At 39.4% G+C, this 19,851-nt stretch overlaps 3 protein-coding genes across 10 annotated transcripts in view; all 3 read right to left on the bottom strand.

Annotated features, from left to right (window-relative positions):
• Positions 1–19,851, bottom strand: part of CADPS2 (calcium dependent secretion activator 2) — a 449,325-nt gene that overhangs the window by 309,321 nt on the left and 120,153 nt on the right. The window lies entirely within an intron of this gene.
• RNF133 (ring finger protein 133) lies at positions 2,044–3,180 on the bottom strand. The gene has a single exon (XM_010975685.2). The coding sequence runs from the start codon at positions 3,178–3,180 to the stop codon at positions 2,044–2,046; it is 1,137 nt and encodes a 378-aa protein (XP_010973987.2).
• On the bottom strand, positions 5,549–6,955 carry RNF148 (ring finger protein 148). The gene has a single exon (XM_010975601.3). It carries the CDS (start codon positions 6,672–6,674, stop codon positions 5,733–5,735), a length of 942 nt encoding a protein of 313 aa, XP_010973903.1. The 5' UTR covers positions 6,675–6,955; the 3' UTR covers positions 5,549–5,732.

Raw genomic sequence — 19,851 nt, 5'->3', positions numbered from 1 at the left:
CATAACAAGAGACATCTAATATAAAAGTACATACATGCTGATTTCTTACACATGGGGGTACATGAGGTCTAAGGTTGACCAAGATGAGCAAAGGGGAGGGTAAGAAGGGAAAGAAAGGAGAGGAGAAAACAATGAGGGTGCAGAGGAAGGACAGAAAGAATGTCAGTGTCATTGTGAAGGGCAAGCAACAAATTCCTCAAGCGCTGGGTCTATCACGAACATGCACCCCACATGAATTTGCTAAGAGTACACAGAACTGTCATTCCCCTAGATCCCCGGGTCTGGGGACAGTCAGCACTGCCAGATGCATTCATTTCCACTGCTCCCGTGATTCTCTTGGGCAACCAGCGGAAGCCACTCTACCCTATAAGCTCCCAGTCCTGCGTGGCAGAGACGTCAACAGTGGCCAGTCTGAGAATGGTGGTTTATTCTAGCTTAGGAATCCTACCAGGAGTGGCTCTCATGGGGTCCTCAGTGTCCTGTCTCTTCAATGCGATCTGTGGACCCTCAGGAAAGGACTCTATACTCTCCCAGGGTAAACTCAAAAAGTCACTTAAAACAGTGTTCCTGCTAAATCTTTCAGTAGCCTCAGCCTTTGTCAAAGAGAAGCTCTTGGGATTAATCTAGTCAAAATACCTCTCCACGGTTGGGTATAAAAAAGCCTGTGTGTACCAAACAAGGCATCACCCCTACCTGGCCACCTGCATAGTTTTTTGCAGTGTCTCAATTCTCCCTGGCCTTAGATGAATGCCCTTCCCCCTTTAAACAACCTTCCTTGGCATTGCAGTTAGACTCAACTACTGCCCTTCTGCCTGTCTCTGAATTCCGCTATTGTTAGCACTCAGCACCTCACAAAAATTCCTCAATAGATCTCTCTCTAGGGTTGCACAAGAATTCAAATCCCTGTCAGCCCTGGAGAGTCCAAAGCTCTTTATTAAATTTATGTTTGCTAAACTGCAATAATGAATTCTGTGCTAAAAACTGTAATTTTCTATTTTGTCAAAGTGATTTGGGATGAAAATTTTCAGGATTAAGTTCTCATTATTCCCATGATTGGGATAAACTACCCAGTTTTTCAGATTAACAAACAGTTACATTACAAAAAATATAGTAATTATTCATTCATTTACTCACTCAAAATATTTGTGTCTGGCAAACAAACACAATCCCAAGATGTCATCATAATGTATACACTGTGGTACTTACTTCCAAAATAATCTGACATATTTAAAGTGTTTTATTTAATTGCAAAAAAATAAACTGGAGTAAGGTGGGATGCGTGGGAAGTAAATACACTATGACTAAATATTATAGGAATTCTTTATCATGTAAGTCTTTCTATACATTATGAACATTTAACAACTATAAGCAAAACCAGGCATTAAAATGGTTGCTATTCTCTTAAAGAATGATAGTATTTTCCCTTTGAAATTTCTATCACTGTGCACTTGCAGATCACATAAGATATACTAACTGCTTGAACAGAACTGTTTGTCAAAAGTAATAGAATTCTGTACAGCAAAATTCTCATCCCAAGAATGAAAAAAACACAGTACAATGACTTCAAAATTAGTGAATTGTATTATAAATATCAAAAGATAAATTTTATTCTTCCTAGCATATAAAAGATAACTTATGTTTTTCAAACTTCACTGAGAGTTTCTGTATCATAAAGAACATGCAAATAAAGTAGCAGTTTTCTTACCAAAATAAAGCCCAAGATAGGTACAAAAAATTAGGAAATAAAGTTTCTCCTTGGTTTAACATCCATGTGCACATAGAAATAAACATATATTCTCAGGAGTAACACACACTGACAAAAAGTTACATCTAGCAAAAGCAAAAAATGGGGGAAAAAAATCCTGCTGAGACTTTTCTCTTTTTTTCTTGTCAAGTCTCTGAGGCTTGACAAAGAATATAGAAAATTACTGAAGTAACAAAAAAAGGACACAAAAACCACATTTCAGACAGATAAACTGCTTGTCAGTATTTAGGACCTGATTTCACAAACAGGTTTAATCCACTTCCTCAAAGGTCATGCTGTCAAGGCGGAGGATGAACACCTGCTCCCACGGAGGTAGACTGGCCGTGGGTCTGAGAAGCAGGGTGCCCCTCCTCCTCCACGTGGGTCACTTTATCTGACCTTGCTGCTGCTGGAGGAGGTTCGTTATTTGCGCCTTCTTCACTAGGTAATAGGTTACCAGGCAATTCATTGGACATTAGAACTTGCAAAGATTCTGTTCCATCTTCAACATCCACTTGAATCCCCAAAGCTTTAAGAATGTCACATTTGCACATGGGGCATGTCCCATGGGATAGAATCCAGGGGTCAATGCAGTTCTTGTGGAAAAAATGTTTACAGGTCAGAATGCGAACTGTATCATTAGGCTTATAGAGTTCAAAGCAAACTACGCAGCTATCTCCATTTGGACTTACTTCCTCGTCCCCCTCTTTGAGGACCCGAATTTGGAGCTGGCCAAATGCTTGCTTGAGGTCGGTCGTTAATCGCTGCCATCTCCTGTTCCGAATCCTTGCTACCCAAAGTCTTCGAATATGGTAAAAGATGAAATACACTAAGGTAGCGGTTGTGACAATCACAAAAGAGACAAAATAGTGATTCATCCAGATGATATGCTTTCTCCCCACCTCAATCATGGCTGTCACGTGAACTCCCTTTTGAATTAAATGCAGAATCTCCATGCCTCTTAAGTTACCAATCATCACCACAACGATGTCTTCAAAAGCCTGATGAGACATGGGGAAAACTTGATTGCCAGTTCCCGGAAAGTTATAGATGATCACTCCACTGGCTCCCTTCCCAACCGCCACCTTGATCTTTTGTGTGAAGGTACAACCTCCCCGTTCAACCAGTGCGAGCCACGTCTCTGAGTTCTTTGACTTTCTGAAACTGGTACTGGGGCTACATGCATTTTGAGTTTTTCCCTCTGGTGGCAAGATAACTCCTGCTACTCTCTTCAAAGCGGAGCTTCTTCCAAACGCTCCAGTCTCCCCCAACTCCGACAACATGCGATTCCCAACGTGGAAGGATATGTTCATGTAGGCAGTCCAAACAGCGCTGGCCCTGCACCAGTGCTGGCTAAGAAGCCAAAGAAAACTGACTTCCACGAGCCAGGAAGAGGCAGGGTTGTTTCTCCCAGCGCCGATCTTGAGGAGACTCATCTCTCTCTTTGCTTAGGAACTGAAGGACCAACCCAGCAAAGAGGTACGGCTGCCACATCTGTTGGCAATCAGTGTAAAATATGACATTGAAAAAAAAAATCTTCTGGGTGAAAACAAGTTCCACTGTCTTCCAGCATGTTTTTCCTAAGAAATTCTTAAAGACGTCTTATGAGTTTCAGATGTTTGATGTTTTGTTTTAGAGAGAGAAAGAGAAAAACTTCAGATTGAAAAAAAAAACCAGCCTCACTACTGTTAACTCCAGATACTGCTGGCTGGTGGGTGATATGATTATGACCTAAAAGACAACACAGCCAATTAGGTAAGAGCTTAGAGCATGCTGTACGTTGATGGACTTGAATGTTTCAAGTGTTGTTATGGGTAATTTCCCTATTGTTATAAGATGGATTCAATCCCTGAGCTGCATGTAATGTCACCAGGTATCACATTAAACTAAACAATATAAAAATTGTATAAGGCATGCATTTTAAAACCTGAAAGCATATGCCAGAAGGTCATACAACTAACATTTTTCTTTGCGATCAGTGAAGTAAATTTTTTTTATCAAAATGGCAAGTTTTAAAACCATGAATGGCAATTAAAAATTAGCACTATGACCAGCTACGTGGTAAAAGCAGTGAATTCAGTAATTTTATTTTTAACTCACATTTGGTCACTGTGCACATTTTTTATCTGTCACGTAAACCTTTGAATTGAATTTAATAAAGCTTGCTCAGAAGCGTATTGGGTCGGTTTGGTTTCTGACTTTTTAAAAGTAGGGTATCCTGTTAAATTACTACGCCTCACTGCCCTCACTCTTACATTGATTATATGTAGGGATGACAGCAGTAAAGGCAGAAAAGACTAATCTCGTTTCTCCGCAGACCTTGGCATCTGTGACTAAGCTAACAATATTTTGAGGGAAGAGGAGAACGGGCAGAGGAGGAAAGGGTAAACATAGCAGTAGCAGTTTAGCACAATTCACTCTGAACAAAAATGTAGCCATAAATTTTAAAAAGAAAAACTTCAAGGTCCTCACTTAAATTTAAGCGCTGACAGTAGTGATTGTTAAAGGTCATAGAGGCTTCTAACAAAATGTTTGCCAAAATCAACAAGCAGCCCTGGTGGAAGACCCCAACGTACACTGTCAAGCTGCCTGGACTTTTGCTACTTGGGCCAATGACACAATAAGACTTCAAAGCCAAAGAATGACTTATGAACTAACAACTACGGGCAGCCACTGGCACGGCCATACACTTTCTCGGGAGTATCTCTCCACGGTTCTTATCCGCCAACAAAGATCAAAAATGTTGACTTTGGATACAAATGTCTCTGACCTCTTTGCACAGGGTACTTACTAAGAGACACTTTTGGTTCGTCTCACCAGGACCATGGGAGCTAGTGTGTTCTTATGAAATGACAACCAACATGACAACTCAAACAGGAAAGAGGAAGGAGAGAAGGTCCCTATGAGCCCAATAAAAAGCAGCATAAAAAAACACTGATGTGACACCTTCAGCTCACAGTGGTCGACTTTCTTTCTCATTAATCTGATTTCACTTCCACACACCCACAACTTAAAAAAGACCATGTACTACATATTGTGGTGACGCACAAAGTGCCATTTGAGTTGGACATCAGATCATCCATAGAGATTTTCATCAAAACAACAAAACTCAAATCTTTCGGCTTCTCATTGTTACATAGCTGTTTGTTATCTATCAGAAAAAAAAAAAAAAGAGGTAAATTAAGGCAAAAGATACAATTTGGAAAGGTGATTGAATAAATAAATTTCAATTCTACTCTAGATCTATATTATCAACGTGTCCCAAATAGAGACATGCCACCATCTTAAGAGAAGCATTTGCTAGAGTCCATTCTAGAGGGAAAATTTGCAACCATAGCTGACTCACTATGCTACGACTTAAGGGGCTCTGGCAAACAAGGATTTTTTATAATGCTGCCATAAACAAGGCCTATAATAATTTAAAATATTTGTAGATACATCACTAGAAGTGCTATCATCTAAAAATAATTATTTAGAAGACATTACCTACCCAGTCAGTAGCTTTGGCAATCAGATTTCCTAGGTATTAGCAAAGTTAATTCACCGTGGAAAATTAAATCAAGATCTACACCTATAATGTTTATTGAACAGAGGTATTATTAAATATCAAAAATTAGAGATACAGAAACAGAGTACAAAAATTAATACAAAAGAAACCTTAAAATATTATGACTAATTCTCTGGGGTTTCAATGTCACAATTATTGCAATTGGAAAATAAAGACTAACTTGCTTTTAATGTATATTAATGTCCTTAATTAGATAAGGGCAAACATGTATAACAAAACACTAGAAAAACAACAAGTTCAAATAGCTGGACATGATAATGGAGTTTTATTTTAAAAACACACAAATTTCACCCTCTTTAGTACTTGAATAGAGAAGCTGCAGGTGAATTTTCTCTCTACATAAAGTGCTAAAAGAGAATTCGCCTTAATTGGAATCTTTGGAAAGACTTGGTTACATCTTCAGAAGATGCTCTGGGTTTCTTAGGTTTTCAGAATGTCACACTTGCACATGGGGCACGTCCTATGGGCTAAAAGCCAGGGGTCGATGCATGCCTTATGGAAGAAATGTTTGCAAGTGAGAATACGTACTACATCTTGAGGTTTGTATATGTCAAAGCAAACGACACAACTGTCTTCATTTGGATCTAGTTCCTTATCCCCTTCTTTGAGCACTCGCAGTTGAAGCTGACCGATGGCTTTCTTCACATCCGCCTTTATCTGCCTTCGCCTCCTGGTGGAAGAATTGGGCACTTGAGGTCTCCAGGCACAGTACAGGAAAAGGTAGGCCACGGTGGCAGCCAGGAAGGTAAAGAGAGACATGACGTAATGGCTCAGCCATGGCATGTGCATTCTGCCCACTTCGATGATGATCGTCACATAGACTCCCTTCTGGATCAGCCGCAGGAGTTCCATGCCTTTCAAATTGCCTATCATCACTGCGACTATGTTTTCCGTTCCCTGGTGAGACATGGGAAACACTTTGTTGCCCGTACCCGGATAGTTGTAGATGATCACCCCATTTGCTCCCTTCTCTGCTGCCACGTTGATTTTGTGTGTAAAAGTACAGCCTCCTCGCTCAATGAGGGCGAGCCAAGAGTCCGCTCGCTTGGGTCTGCTGAAGTTGGTCATAGGGTTACAAGCGTTCTGATTCCATCCTTCCGGAAGCACCGCCACACCAGACACCCTTTCCAGGGGAGAGTGATTCCCGAACACTCCACTCTCTCCTAATTCTGATATAATCCGATTTCCCACCTGAAATGTTATATTCAGGTGAGCTGTCCAAATGGCTTTTCCTTTTGAGTCAGGAAGGCTAAGCAGTAAAAAGATGCAAAGCCTCAAGAGTTGAGATGGAACGGAGCTATGAGTTGAAGGAGTAATTCTAAGTAGGCTCATTCCTCCATTTGCCTGTTCACTGACAACCATGAAAAACAAAACAACATCAAGTATAAAAGAAAGTAAAGATGCTAGCTTCAGTTGTCGGCAGTAGAGAATGAAAGCGCTAAGTGGAAAAGGTCTGCGTGGATCAAAGACATCTGGCTCCTTCTGGCATTTTTATTTTTGGTAGATTATCTTTCTCATAATGAAACAGGATAACCAGAGTTGTTATTAGTACAACGTGACTGCAAGGAAATTGTGACTTCCTAATGGGGAAATTGTGACATCAGAGGCAGGTAAGCCAATCTGAGATTTGATGCTAGTGCACTGCATACTCCAACCCTATTGGCCAAAAAGCTAGTCAGCGATGACCCATGATGTGTACCAATCTGCAAAGTCCTCATAGCAAAAAATAGACAGATCAGAATTTTTTTTTTAAACCTTGAGTTTCTTTCCTAGTTCTGGATAGGCTGAAAGGCTGCCTAAATGCTGTTTTCCTATCTGTAAGGCAAAGCAGCAATCATTCATGTATGCGCCTGGCCAGTCAGCAGTTCTCAGGTGTCGTCCTGTGCTACCCAACACGCCATCCTTTGGGATGCAGGAGCAAATTATTCCCACTCCCTTCCGACATCAAATGCTTACACCAGGCCTAAGGGTTCAATATGAGGGCAATGCAATATAAACTTATATCGGTAGCCTGACATAGTGCCATCCTGCAAGACGAATTCAACTTACTCACTCAAATCACTGCTAAGAACCCACTATGTGCTAGGCAAATACTAAGAATGTGTCGTATATTGGAGAAGAAAACAGACACACACCTACTTTGCGGAAATGATCTGGTCAGGGCAGATTTTAAACAAACGTGTCCCTGCAGGTTGTGATAAGGACTCTGAAAGGAAAACACAGAATCAGAAGGAAGAACAAACGTAAAAGGGAACCAAAGTTCCCCTGATCGGAGGTCCAGGGCATCACTCTCTTAAGAGTGATACTTAATCTGGGTCTTGAACAATAGATCAGAATTACCCAAGCAAAGAATATGAGCTAAGAAGGTTGCAGAAAGAGGAAAAGGCAGTTTTTAAGACCCTAAGATAGGAAAGAAAGTGGCAAGTTAAAGGACCTGAAGGCACATGAGTTTGGCAAAGCAAAAGAGGCAAAACTAAAGTGATGAAGGAGGCAAGGCAAAAGCAGTTAGAGGTTCAGGGTCATAAACCTTAGACTAAGGATTTCGGGTCATGTCCCAAGGACAAGAGACCACACTGAAGGATGCCTACCTGGGGAAGTGACTTAAGTGTTTCAAAGTGTCCAGTTTTTAAAGTGCACTTTGGCTGCCTTAAGCAGAAAATGGATTGAAGGAGAAGGAGAATAGTGATGAGCTGAGTGTCTTCTTTTGCCTAAAAGAAGACAGTGGCTTGGACTCCTGAGATAGCAGTAATGATGGAGAGACATCCACAAATCAAGTTACTTTAAGGCTATCACAAGCCACTACATCGCTTTATTGTTGCAAACTTTACTGCTTTAAAGATGTTTTAATGCTTGTTTGCTTTCCTTTTAAATCTCCACCTAAAGATGTTTCTCAAGAAGTTAATAAATTGACCACACTCATTCAAACTCTTATTATTTACTATATACAGGGCACATGCTATGCACCAGGCATCCTATAAAGTCCTGGGGACACAAAAAGAAAAGACAGCCCCCATTTCCTTGTATGTGAAGTAGATCCTGACATTTAAATCAGAGGCATGTTGAGAGAATGTTTATCATTTTAACAAAAGCATTTATTGTACTTTTTGGTCTATAACATTTTAGTTAATAGTTGCTGTTAAAAATGAAAAATAGAAGCAATGAAGTTGCCCCATTCATAGAATTTTATGTAGGCATCATTCAGTTCCCACCTGAATTGTCTTTACATGTAGACTTTTTCCAGGTTCAAATAGAGTGTGAATTCCTGGCTTATTTATTAACATTGATAAAGTGAAGCCTTACCAAGAAGACAGTTAACATTTCCATATCTTGTTTGTTAAATATGTGATTAACATTTGAGGATGAGATTTTTAACAAATAATGTAATGCTAACTTTGCTTTTTTAGTTTGCTGATTTTTAAGGGTGAAGGAGTTTAAGCAGTAACTATATTTAGCTCAAAACATTCAAATCTAAATGTTCTTTGCATGGTTGAAAAGACTAATTCGAAAAACTCAGACTAATTCACTGTATTTTTCTCACTGTACGATGAAGTGCTTAAGGCAACGGTAGTTAGAGGACTTCCCTGCTCTCTTCTGCCTGAGTCCTAGGACAAAAGCATGTGTAAGGAACAATCCTTTAGCTCTAACACAGTGGTTCTCAAGTCAGGGAAAATTTTACCTCCCAAGGATATTTGGCTATTTCTGGAGACATTTTTGATTGTCAAAATAGGGGAGTACTACTGGCATTTAGTGGGCAGAAGCCAGCAATACTGGTAACCATCCTAAAACACAGGAAACAGCCCTGTGTAATAAGTAATTATCTAACCCAAAATGTCAATAGAAACATCCTTGGGAGGGAGAAAGCATTCCAAAACTCATCTGTCCCAGATGGACAACCAGGTACGAGGTCTTATCATGAAGTTTATAATGGGCAATACATCCAACAGGGATGATGCCCTCAACCCATCTGCATTTCCCATCTCCCTTGAAACAGAAACAGTGCAGACCTGCACAAGTGGCCTAGTCCATGAAGCCTCAAAGCTGCACGCCTTTTATCAGGACCAGATCCAAGAGCTTTGTGTGCTGGGGCCAGAATGGTCGGATGGGGAAGAAGGGAAGCGGGAGTCGGGGGAAGGAGACTGGATGACTGATGATGTTACCCTAATCTGTTCCTTCGAGACCACTTACTCACTACATAAGCTTCCTTTCTTTCTAACAGCCAAGTACTAAAGAGGTTTCCATTAGCCTACCTGCAAAGTTCAACCAAAAGAGAACTGAAGTCACAGCTAAGGTTGGTTGATCCCATGGTTCCAGAGTCCCTGCCCGCTCCTTCCATCCTGTCCCTCTGTAAGTGCAGGCTCACTTGGTCATCCCCCACGGCGGCTACAGTTGCTCCAGGCATCCGCAGGCAGAACGGCAGACCACAGTCAGAAGCACAAAGGGACGTGTCTTCTCTCACCTCTCTAGGTAGGAAGAGTAAGGCAATTTTCTTTTCCAGATACCTACTAGGTTTCCTTCCGTGTCTCTCCGGCTGGCAGCACTTTAGAAACCCAAGCTTAGTGGAGCCGCTGGAAATCAGAGTAGAACCATCATGACTGGCTCAGGCTAACCACGATTTATCCTGCTGTGGAAATCCCTTTCCTGACTGAGCACATGGCAAGAGCAGGCATGAAGGTAATCAGTGCGCTGCCACCAAAACAAGGTATGAACTGGAAGGTGAGTGGGTAAAACAAAGTTTCTGAGGTTTACCCAAAGGAATGATAATGAAATAACCATTAACTGCAACAAACATGTAATATTCACTATACACAGGGTACCATGAGCCGGAGCCTATGGGATCAGGGACACAGCGTGACCTTGTTTTTAGGGGTCATCATCTAAATAGGAGAAGAGAGTTACACACAAATTAGGTGCATGCATATTTATTCAACTACATTCCAACTAATATTCAAGAAGGTTATAATGTTCATTAAGTTGGGGGGTGGGGATCAGCTGATCTCTATCCCTCTGCTATTCATTGACCTCTGTTAAGAAAGCTCAAACGTTCAGAAACCTCTACTTTGATTAAGAAAAACAGCCAAATACATTCACACAGCACTATCCAGATATTATCTCTAAATGCAGGGAGTACCAAAGAGGCTACAATAAATTACTTCACAAGTTGCAGTATCCAGGGCTACGGTGTTATTAGAGATCTCTAGGAGTCCACAAAACACACTGGATTTGCATTTAATCTTGAGAATAACAACTGTATAGGGTTTCTGCGAGTAATTAAATACATCACAGTGGGATTTGGCAGGAACAGAATACTGACTCTAAGTAGTTTACTGAGAACAACAAAAAGCAAATAATACTAATGATAAATATTTTCTAAAAAAAGTTTCTTAATTCTTTGAGTTTTAAAGATAAAACTAAATTCATTTAAAAATGTTATCATATTTGATTGCAAACTGGTAAATCCTCACCAAAATTTCTCCTAAATTTCTCCCTTAAGTTAAACAATACTCCCAAACTTTCCCATACATGTGCAATAAAAAATTATTTTCCATATACAAATGCACTTTTTCCTCTTAATGTCCCTGAACCCAGGAAAGAGTCCTGAATATGCTAACATGGAATACAATAAACTTTAAAACTAACATATGAACTTTTGAATTACTTCGACAGTCACATACTGTACAAAATTTACTCAGGCTCTTCATTAATTATTCTTTATATTAACCAATCTAATAACTTTCAATACCACTAAATGCTCTGGTAACTCAATATATGAGAGAGAATAAACAGCCAAAACAGACATTTTAAATCACCATATCATTAGCTATGATTTCTTTGCGACGTAAGCCAGGATTCCTAGTCCTCTCTACCTGCACACCTAACAGTGGGGTGCATAAGGAAGGGGTAACTTCTGTAAGAGCTCCAAAAGTCCAAGCTCCAAGAAGCCTTTGTGACATTAAACGAGAACTCTCACTGACGTTTCTCAAACAGTGCCTGGCTCACAAGAGTCTGTTTGAATGAATGATTAACATGGTCAGGTTCACCACATTTTTTTTTAACTCTTTATAAAAAAATTTCTATCGAAATGTAGTTGATTTACAATGTTAGTTTCAGGTGTACAGCAAAGTGATTCAGTTATACATATATATATTTTTTTCTTTTTCTTTTTAGATTCTTTTCCATTATGTTATTACAAGAAATTGAATATAGCTCCCTGTGTTATACAGTAGGTTCTTGTTGTTCATCTATTTTATATATAGTAATGTGTCTCTGTTAATTCCCCAATCCCTAATTTATCCCTCCTCACTATTTCCTCTATGGTAACCATAGTCTGTTTTTCATGTCTGTGAGTCTGTTTTTGGTTTGTATCCTGGGCATATGTCCATAGAAAACTATAGCTTAAAAAGACACATGCACCCCAATGTTCGCAGCAGCACTATTTACAATAGCCAAGACATGGAGACAACCTTAAGTGTCCATCAACAGATGACTGGATAAAGAAGATGTGGTACACGTACACACACACACACGTACACACACACACACACACACACACACACAATGGAATATTACTCAGCCATAAAAGAGAATGAAATAATGCCACTGGCAGCAATATGGATGGACCTGGAGATGATCATATTAAGTAAAGTTAAGTCAGACAAATATCCTAACCCCCACCCCTGGTTTACCACACTTGAATAAATACTGCTTTAGTGTGATCTTCATAATCATTTCATAGTCTAAAATTTTACAATAGCACCTAATTTCCCATCAATGTTTTGCTCAATCTTTAATTTATCCTGCTGTCAGTTCAACCTAGAGAAAGTAATGAAGTTTACAATGGCATTTCTATTTGCCTAAACCCTTATGCCTCTCTCTATCCAAAGGATGACACCCAAGCTTCTAGAAATACAATGTAAGCCACTCCAGCTTGGTCCTCTTTTCCTTCAGTCTAGCCTTATTTTCCACTATTATCAGTCCTGAAATGGGAACTTCTTCAATTCAAAAGCTTATAGCTTCCTGTGCCCCTACTGCAGCTGTCGCTAGATAAGACCTTACACAGGCTTTGTCCCTTCTACAAACGGTCCCTACAGAAGGAACACTAATTGAAAAATGACCTCAATTGCTTCTCTCCCGATTGTGCCCTTTGCAATGTGACATAGCAGGTCCTTCAGGAGGGGGATTTATTTCTTTGCCCCTTGAATCCAGATGGCCTGGTGATTCAAGTTGGTGAACAGACTGGCAAGGAAGTGATGACTGATGTGCCAGTTCCAAGCCTAAGCTTCAGGAGGACTTGCACTCTTCCCCTCACTCTGGGATCCCTGCTGCCCTCCAGCAAAGAAGGCTAGCCCGACAGAGGGGGAGACACTACGGAGGAGAGCGCAGGTGTCCTAGCTGAGGCCACCCTATGTCAGTCTACAGATGGGCAGACGTATGGGAGACCTCAAGATGACCAGAGATGTCTCCATAATCCCAAAGTGACCACAGACACGGCAGAGTCCAGCCAAGACCTAAAGAATCACCAAGCCCATCCAGACTTCTGAGCAGTAACAGATACTACTTTTTTTATAGTTTATAAAAAAATACTGCCCTCATCTACACTGAGTTTTGGAGTGGTTTATTACACAACAGCTGATAGAATCCCCACTACAAAATGATCCCCTCTATTAATCTCCAGGTCTGGGATTAAATCTTACTCTCTTTTTTTCAAAACTCAGCTTCTTGTACAGTACCTAGCACATCATTGGTTCTCAATAAACATTAATTAAATTTCTAGTGTCTTATCCTCTGAATTCTAACCTCTACAATGACTCATGCAATAACGCATCTATTTCGTTTTATCTTCGTAAGGGTGACCATTTCAGTTAGAGTACAGACTAGTTAGAAGATGCATAATGAGTTCAACCTTTAATTCTTCCATAAATTTAATACTCATAAAGCTGAGTTTCTGGCAGCCATACCTGAACGCTAAGATAAATGAGCATCTGGAATGTGACCAAGTCCCTTTAAACTTTCGTGGGTATAAACTAAACTACATAAATGACACTCTTTTCCACATTCTGAATTCAAGTGAAGGTCTACAAAACGTTAACACTCAATTCAAAACAACTTTTTCCTCTCATTCAATCTACCAAGTTAGAAGATAGAATGGCAATCAGCAGAGTAGAAACTCATGACTGGTAGTTTTGGAAGTAATGAGGGGAAAACCTCACCCCACAACCTTTGCATTAAGAGGCAAACACAAACATTCTTAAGCAAACACAAGATTAAAGGACAGTAGTTGGTGGTTTTATATCTCTCTTTGAGCCTAGGACAAAATACATCTTAATATAAACTCAACCATTTAGAATGGATTTTTTTTGAAAGGGTGGAGAAAAAACAATACACTCAAAAAAAGGGAAAAAAAATAAAAGCAAGATCTTTTGAATAACCACCAGAACCTGTCTTGTTCTCATAACGGACTATTCCGCTCCTGTCAGTACAACTGAGGATGAGGACCAAACGGACGTGGAGGCTGCTTTTGGGGCTCTGCCATCCCAAAGTTGCCCTAAAACCCTAAAGAAGAATCTAGACCTTCTCAGATTGGTCACCAAAGAATTGTATAAGCTTTGCCTTCCTACGACCAGTCCCATGGAGTGAGGTTAACTCTGAGCTCTTAGCAGTCAGAAATAGCAGGGCAGTGGTGATTAAGGAGATTTTCCCACATGAGATCCCTTATGCTTTTCCAATTCACAGGTTGCAAAATCCTTACTCCTTTATTGGAGTAATTTAATCCCTCCTGGGAGGCAGCAGAGAATTAAAAAACAGGAATATGGAGTCATCACACTAACAGAAGCTATACTGAAGCACAGGCTAAGTGAGACAGACCTGCTTTGAAATCCAGCCTCTGCATGCTGAGCCTCCGTTTTGTCATCTGTAAGATGGGGAAGTAATGCCTGCCTCCCAGGGCCACGGTGCATATCAGATGACCTGTTTCACATTGGTAATTCACCGAGCACACTGCCAGTGTGGCAGGGGCTTAATAAATGGGCCCCTTTCCCCTTCCCAATTCTATGAAGCCTCTTTGCTCTGTTTTCTACCTAGTAACATTTTCTCAACCTTCAAGACTGATGCCAATCTCCCTTTTGCAATCTTTCCAGTCAAAGCAACCTGCTCCTATGACACATTCTTTTTGCACCTATTTGACAGTCATTTAATTTTGCCATATATTATATAGTGTAGTTAGATGCTTAGATGTCTGTCTGCACTTCTGTTCGATTTAGACAGTCTTGGGAGGAGCAGTGTCGTCTTATTTCTGTAAATCCTGTTTCCTCCCCTGTCCCTACACTAGCACAATAAAACTTACTCAGGATCCCCAACAAATGTTTGACTTTTCAAGCACTTATTCTGCAAAATATTACGATGTATCAGCAGCTTTTGGTAACCTCTGCATTATACAGTCATTCATTAAAAAAAAAAAAAAAGAACGAGCAATGATTTGACATGTCTCCCCTCAGCTAAGAAACACTTTGACAACAGTTGTCCAGAAAAAGGCTTATTTAATATCACAGGATCAGAGGCCATCTGTCTCACATTTTCTCTCCAAAAGTCAAGAATAAATTCCGTCCACCTCACTGCATCTGAAAAACGGAATTAAAATGGAGTAATATACAGCCACAAAGTAACAACTATTTCTAATATATAAGCATCTAGATTCTACTGAATTAAAAATGCTCCTTTAATTACCTTTTATGTAACAATATATCTATCCATCTATCTGTCTATAGATAGATAGGTCTCAAGTCATAAGCCAAATGGTAATTATCCAGAGAAAACTGTCAGATTAATTTTGCTCATTTCAGTGCCTCAAAGCCCTAACATCGTATCAGCAGTAACAGTTAAAGTAAGAAGTTTTAAATGCAACCAACTTTCTCACCAACACATAAGGCCTTCTATTCCCAGCCTAAGATACTCTTAAAATCCTGCAACTCCCAGAAAACATCTGACTAAGTACAAATTATGAGTTATAACGAGCTGTCTCTTTTGCACTTCTGTTTTACAGTAAAAATGATGTACTACACATGCATTTTAAAATAAAAGTAAGTCAAATACTATGTACCTTTTTAAGAAATAAGCACCATTTTCTTCATTTTTCTACATCCTTTCTTAGGAAATGATATACTGCCTAGTGATATTTTTCTGCAGGTGTTACATTAATTCACTTTTTCCCTCTAATAGAGGCTTTTTGATTCTCAATTATAGGCTCTATGAGGGTAAGATTTGGTTATATTCCTTTGTCTTCCTACAGAGCCTAAGTACACTGATGTGTGTGAAATTACTTATTTGATTTTATAGTACAGGTGATTCTCTGATGTAAGAAAGAAACTGACATGCCCTGTTTTTCACATCTTCTCCAGGAGGACAATCCAAGAACCATCTACACAATATCCATGCTATTCTTTCACTCATTCATGCAAATATTTATCAAAAACTCACTCTGAGCACAGTTCTAGGTACTGAGACTAGAGCAGTGATCAACGGGGAAAAAAAAAATAATTTCTGTACTCATGAATCTATCTTTCTATGTACCTGAGGATTCAAACAGGAATTCAAGGTTGTAACTTAGCCAAGAACTCTGATGTGATAAATACCCTAAGTAACGTGAAATAAGCAGCAGGAATGGTGTAAGACGATAAATCCGGCCCAAACATGAAGCACTTCATTCACACACAGTCCCAATACCCTAAGCCAAAGTGCCACCTTCACTAGAATGTTTGGTCCAATTTACCATAAAGCAGCCCATACGGCACATGTGAGATCACAAAGCATCCTTGATTCAGGTTCATGAAGCTCATGGGGCCGTTGAATTCTTAAATTTAAAAACAAATCTTTGTTTTATATCATGTTTCATAGTAGGTCTCATTAGTTTTCATGGATAGAAATTGTTAAATTTCACAGGTATAATTCATTCTGAAGCCAGGCTGCCCAGGTTTGAACCTCATGTTTACGCTAGCTCTGCAACCTGGGGCAGATCCCCTGCGTTTATGTGCCCCGATCTCTTTACTGGTAAAATAGGGGTCACGGCAATTCCGAAGTTTTAGAACTCGTATGAGGATTACTTGAAAAAATGTACACAGTCTAAAGCACTTAGAACACTTCGGTTCATACACAGACTGATATGTGTTAACCACTACTCACATAATCTTTACATGATGGTCTTAGTCACTTACTTGATTAGATAAGAAGGATGCCAGGGTATTTAAGGGACTTTCTCAATCCTTTAATTCTAAGCAAATCTCTATATGGACATAGAACATTTAGTATCACTTTTCCACATATAACACTTAAAAAATTACTGATCTATTATACAAATACCTGTTAACATCTCCCGCTAAACGACTAGTAAGTGACTGCTCATTAGAGAAAGTATTTCATGATTCACAAAGGATGCATGAAAACAGTTAAAGCTTGCTTATTATGAATAGTATCATCTTAATATATATGCCACTTCAAAAAAAATGTCTTTTTTGTTCCCTCACACCCACAAACCTCCCATAAAAACAGATAAGAGGAAAACAAAGTAAAGCTTTTGATTAGGGCTCTCCTGGCAAGATATTTTTCAACACCTTGAAAAAGAGCCTTGTTTCACCAAGTAATTGTTACATTAGTAATCCATGTCAGGCTGCAAGAAGAGCATTCATGTCACCAATGACTCAAAGTTTAATTTAAGACTTAAGAAGAAGACGTTATCATCATGTGAGAAAGCAAAAGTGTTTGTAATCTCCACATTAAAAAACTAGGCTCTGGGCAAGACCTCAAATTGAATTATTGTTGTTCTGATGTCCATTTGATTGAAATTATACCAGCAGATTATGCAAGTGGGAAAATGAAATGACAGATACTCCATATAATTCAAGAGGAAAAGTGATACAGTTAATCCAAAAATACACGTGAGTGACAGCCTCTGAACCTACAAGTGTACAAAGTGGACATGGAATTCACGGAATTCACTGTTCCTATCCTCTCTACAACTTTTTTTTTTTTTTTGGAAGTATAGTCAGTTTACTGTGTTGTGTCAATTTCTGGTGTACAGCATGATGTTTCTGTCATACATGTACATACATACATCCCTTTTCATATTCTTTTCCATTATAGGTTACTGTACGATATTGAATATAGTTCCCTGAACTAAACAGTAGGTCCTTGTTGTTTATCTATTTTATATATATAGTAGTTAGTATCTCCAAATCTCGAACTGCCAATTTATCCCTTCCCACCCACTTTCCCCGCTGGGAACCATAAGTTTGTTTTCTATCTCTGTGAGTCTGTTCTCTTTTGTAAATAAGTTTATTTGTGTCTTTTTTTTTTTTTTTTTAAGATTTCACATATGAGTGATATCATATGGTATTTTTCTTTCCCTTTCTGGCTTCCTTCACTGAGAATGACGATCTCCGGATCCACCCCCTCTCTACCACTTTTGAATTGTTTCCAGGTGGCTTAAATTTTTAACTTGATTTTCTACATCTCATTTTTTAAATTTTAAAGTCTTTGGTAAATTTCTTTTCTTCTTTAATACTTATCTATCATTTAATAAAACCGAATATTCACAGGGCTGTAGGTGAAATAATTAACAAAAGAATCCACAGTAAATTGGAGATCTTGAACTACTCAAGATTTGGTTTTTTTTTATGTTCGTGTCTCAATAAAAATACATATATGCAAAATGGGCTACTAGGTGTGGGGCATAAACTGAGAGCAAACTAGAAAACAGGAGTAAAAGTACCCCCAAGGTGACTAGTGCAGTGTCCTTACAGACTCTCCTAGCTGATATCGCAAGTGTAGTACTTTTATAATCTGTTGAATGACAGTAATTTATAATGCTATTGCTAATAGCAATGCGAGCTTTAATTTGAGTCATTACCGAATGCCTGGTGTTTAGCTCTTTATGTATTAGCTCATTCAATACTCGCAACAACGCGATGAGGTAGATACTATCAGAATCTCCACTTTATAAATAAAAAAACTGAAGCTAAGCAAGTAATCTGTGAAACACTGAACAGCTGGTTAAGTAGGTGAACCAAGATTTCACCCCAACGTCTGATGTCTCATAGCCTCTGCTTTTTATAACTAGGTCCAGATGCATAATTATTTTCCATACTGGATACCAGACAAGAGCAGCTTTTTCAATGCTGAGTGAGCCCCCCCACATTTAATGTTGGGGGTTTTGCAACAAGCATCAGCTATGGTTTCATCTGTAACATTCAGTCCCTAGGGCAGTTGTAGCAAAGGATCACACACTGGATGAGTTGAAACAACAGGAATTTTTCTTCCCCACAGCTCTGGAGATTAGAGATTGAAAAATCAAGATGCTGGCAGGGTTGGTCCCCAGTACGGGCTCAGAGAATCTGTTCTGTGCTTCTCCACGACATTCTGGTGGTTCCCAGAGATCCCTGGGCCCCTCACTCGTAGACGCGCCCCTCCACGTCCGCCTCTGTCTTCATCTTCACAGGGTGTTTTCCCCGTGTCTCAGTCTCTCTTCTCCTCTCCTTAAGCATACCAGTCATATTAGGTTACAGGCCCACTCTGCTCTGGTATGCCCTTGCCTTAGTTTAGCTAATTATACCTGCAACAATCCTATTTCCAAATAAAGTCACACTCTGAGGTTCTGAGGATTTGAACTTGGTGGAGGGAACTCTAACCAACCTAGTACAGTATGTTTGCTTTTTACCTTGTTTTTTTAAGGAAAATTTCAGATATACTTGAAGGTTCTTATATACCAATCCCCAAACCAATAATCCTCCTAAAATTCCCAGAGATAAACCCTACCCCAGAACATGGTATTGATTCCATGAAAGTTTCATGTGCATTGATTCAGAAACAATATAGAAAATTATATTGCACGTCACAAAATTTTATATAAATAGAACTGTACTATACAAATCATTTTGCAGCTTGTCTCTTTTGCCCATTGTTTTTGAGATTCACTCCTTTATAGCATTCTATCATATGACTGTGTCACACTATATGTTTATTCACTCCTCTGTGGATGAATATTTTGGGCTCTTTTCACCTTTTTGACATTTTGAACAATATTCCAATGGACATTCCGGAATAGATCTCCCTGTGCTAGAATTTCTCTACAGTATATATACACCTGGAAGTTCAACTGCTAGGTCAGAAGATATAGGCACTAGGCATCTTCGAGCTGAACAGGTATCACCAAAGTACTCACCAAAGTGTTTGAAAAGATTTACACTTTGGCCAGAAGCATGTAAGTACTTATTCCTCTATATCCTTATTCAAGTTTAATGTTTCCAAATACGCAAAACTGAAAAACGACACATAGTCTTTCATGATTTTAATCTAAATATCCTTGATCACAAGGGATGTTAGCCATCTCTTGACACTGCTGGGTTGAACAATGACTCCTCCAAATACATGTCTACATCGAATTCCTGGAGCCTGGGAGTGTTATCTTATTCGGGAGAAGTCTTTGCAAATGAAGTTGAGAATCTTGACACGAAGAGATCATCCCAGACTATCGGGTAACTCCACATCCACGGAC

The sequence above is a fragment of the Camelus dromedarius genome, chromosome 7 (assembly GCF_036321535.1).
Source record: "Camelus dromedarius isolate mCamDro1 chromosome 7, mCamDro1.pat, whole genome shotgun sequence".
Lineage (NCBI taxonomy): Eukaryota > Metazoa > Chordata > Mammalia > Artiodactyla > Camelidae > Camelus > Camelus dromedarius.
This window is presented reverse-complemented; position numbering and strand designations above follow the sequence as displayed.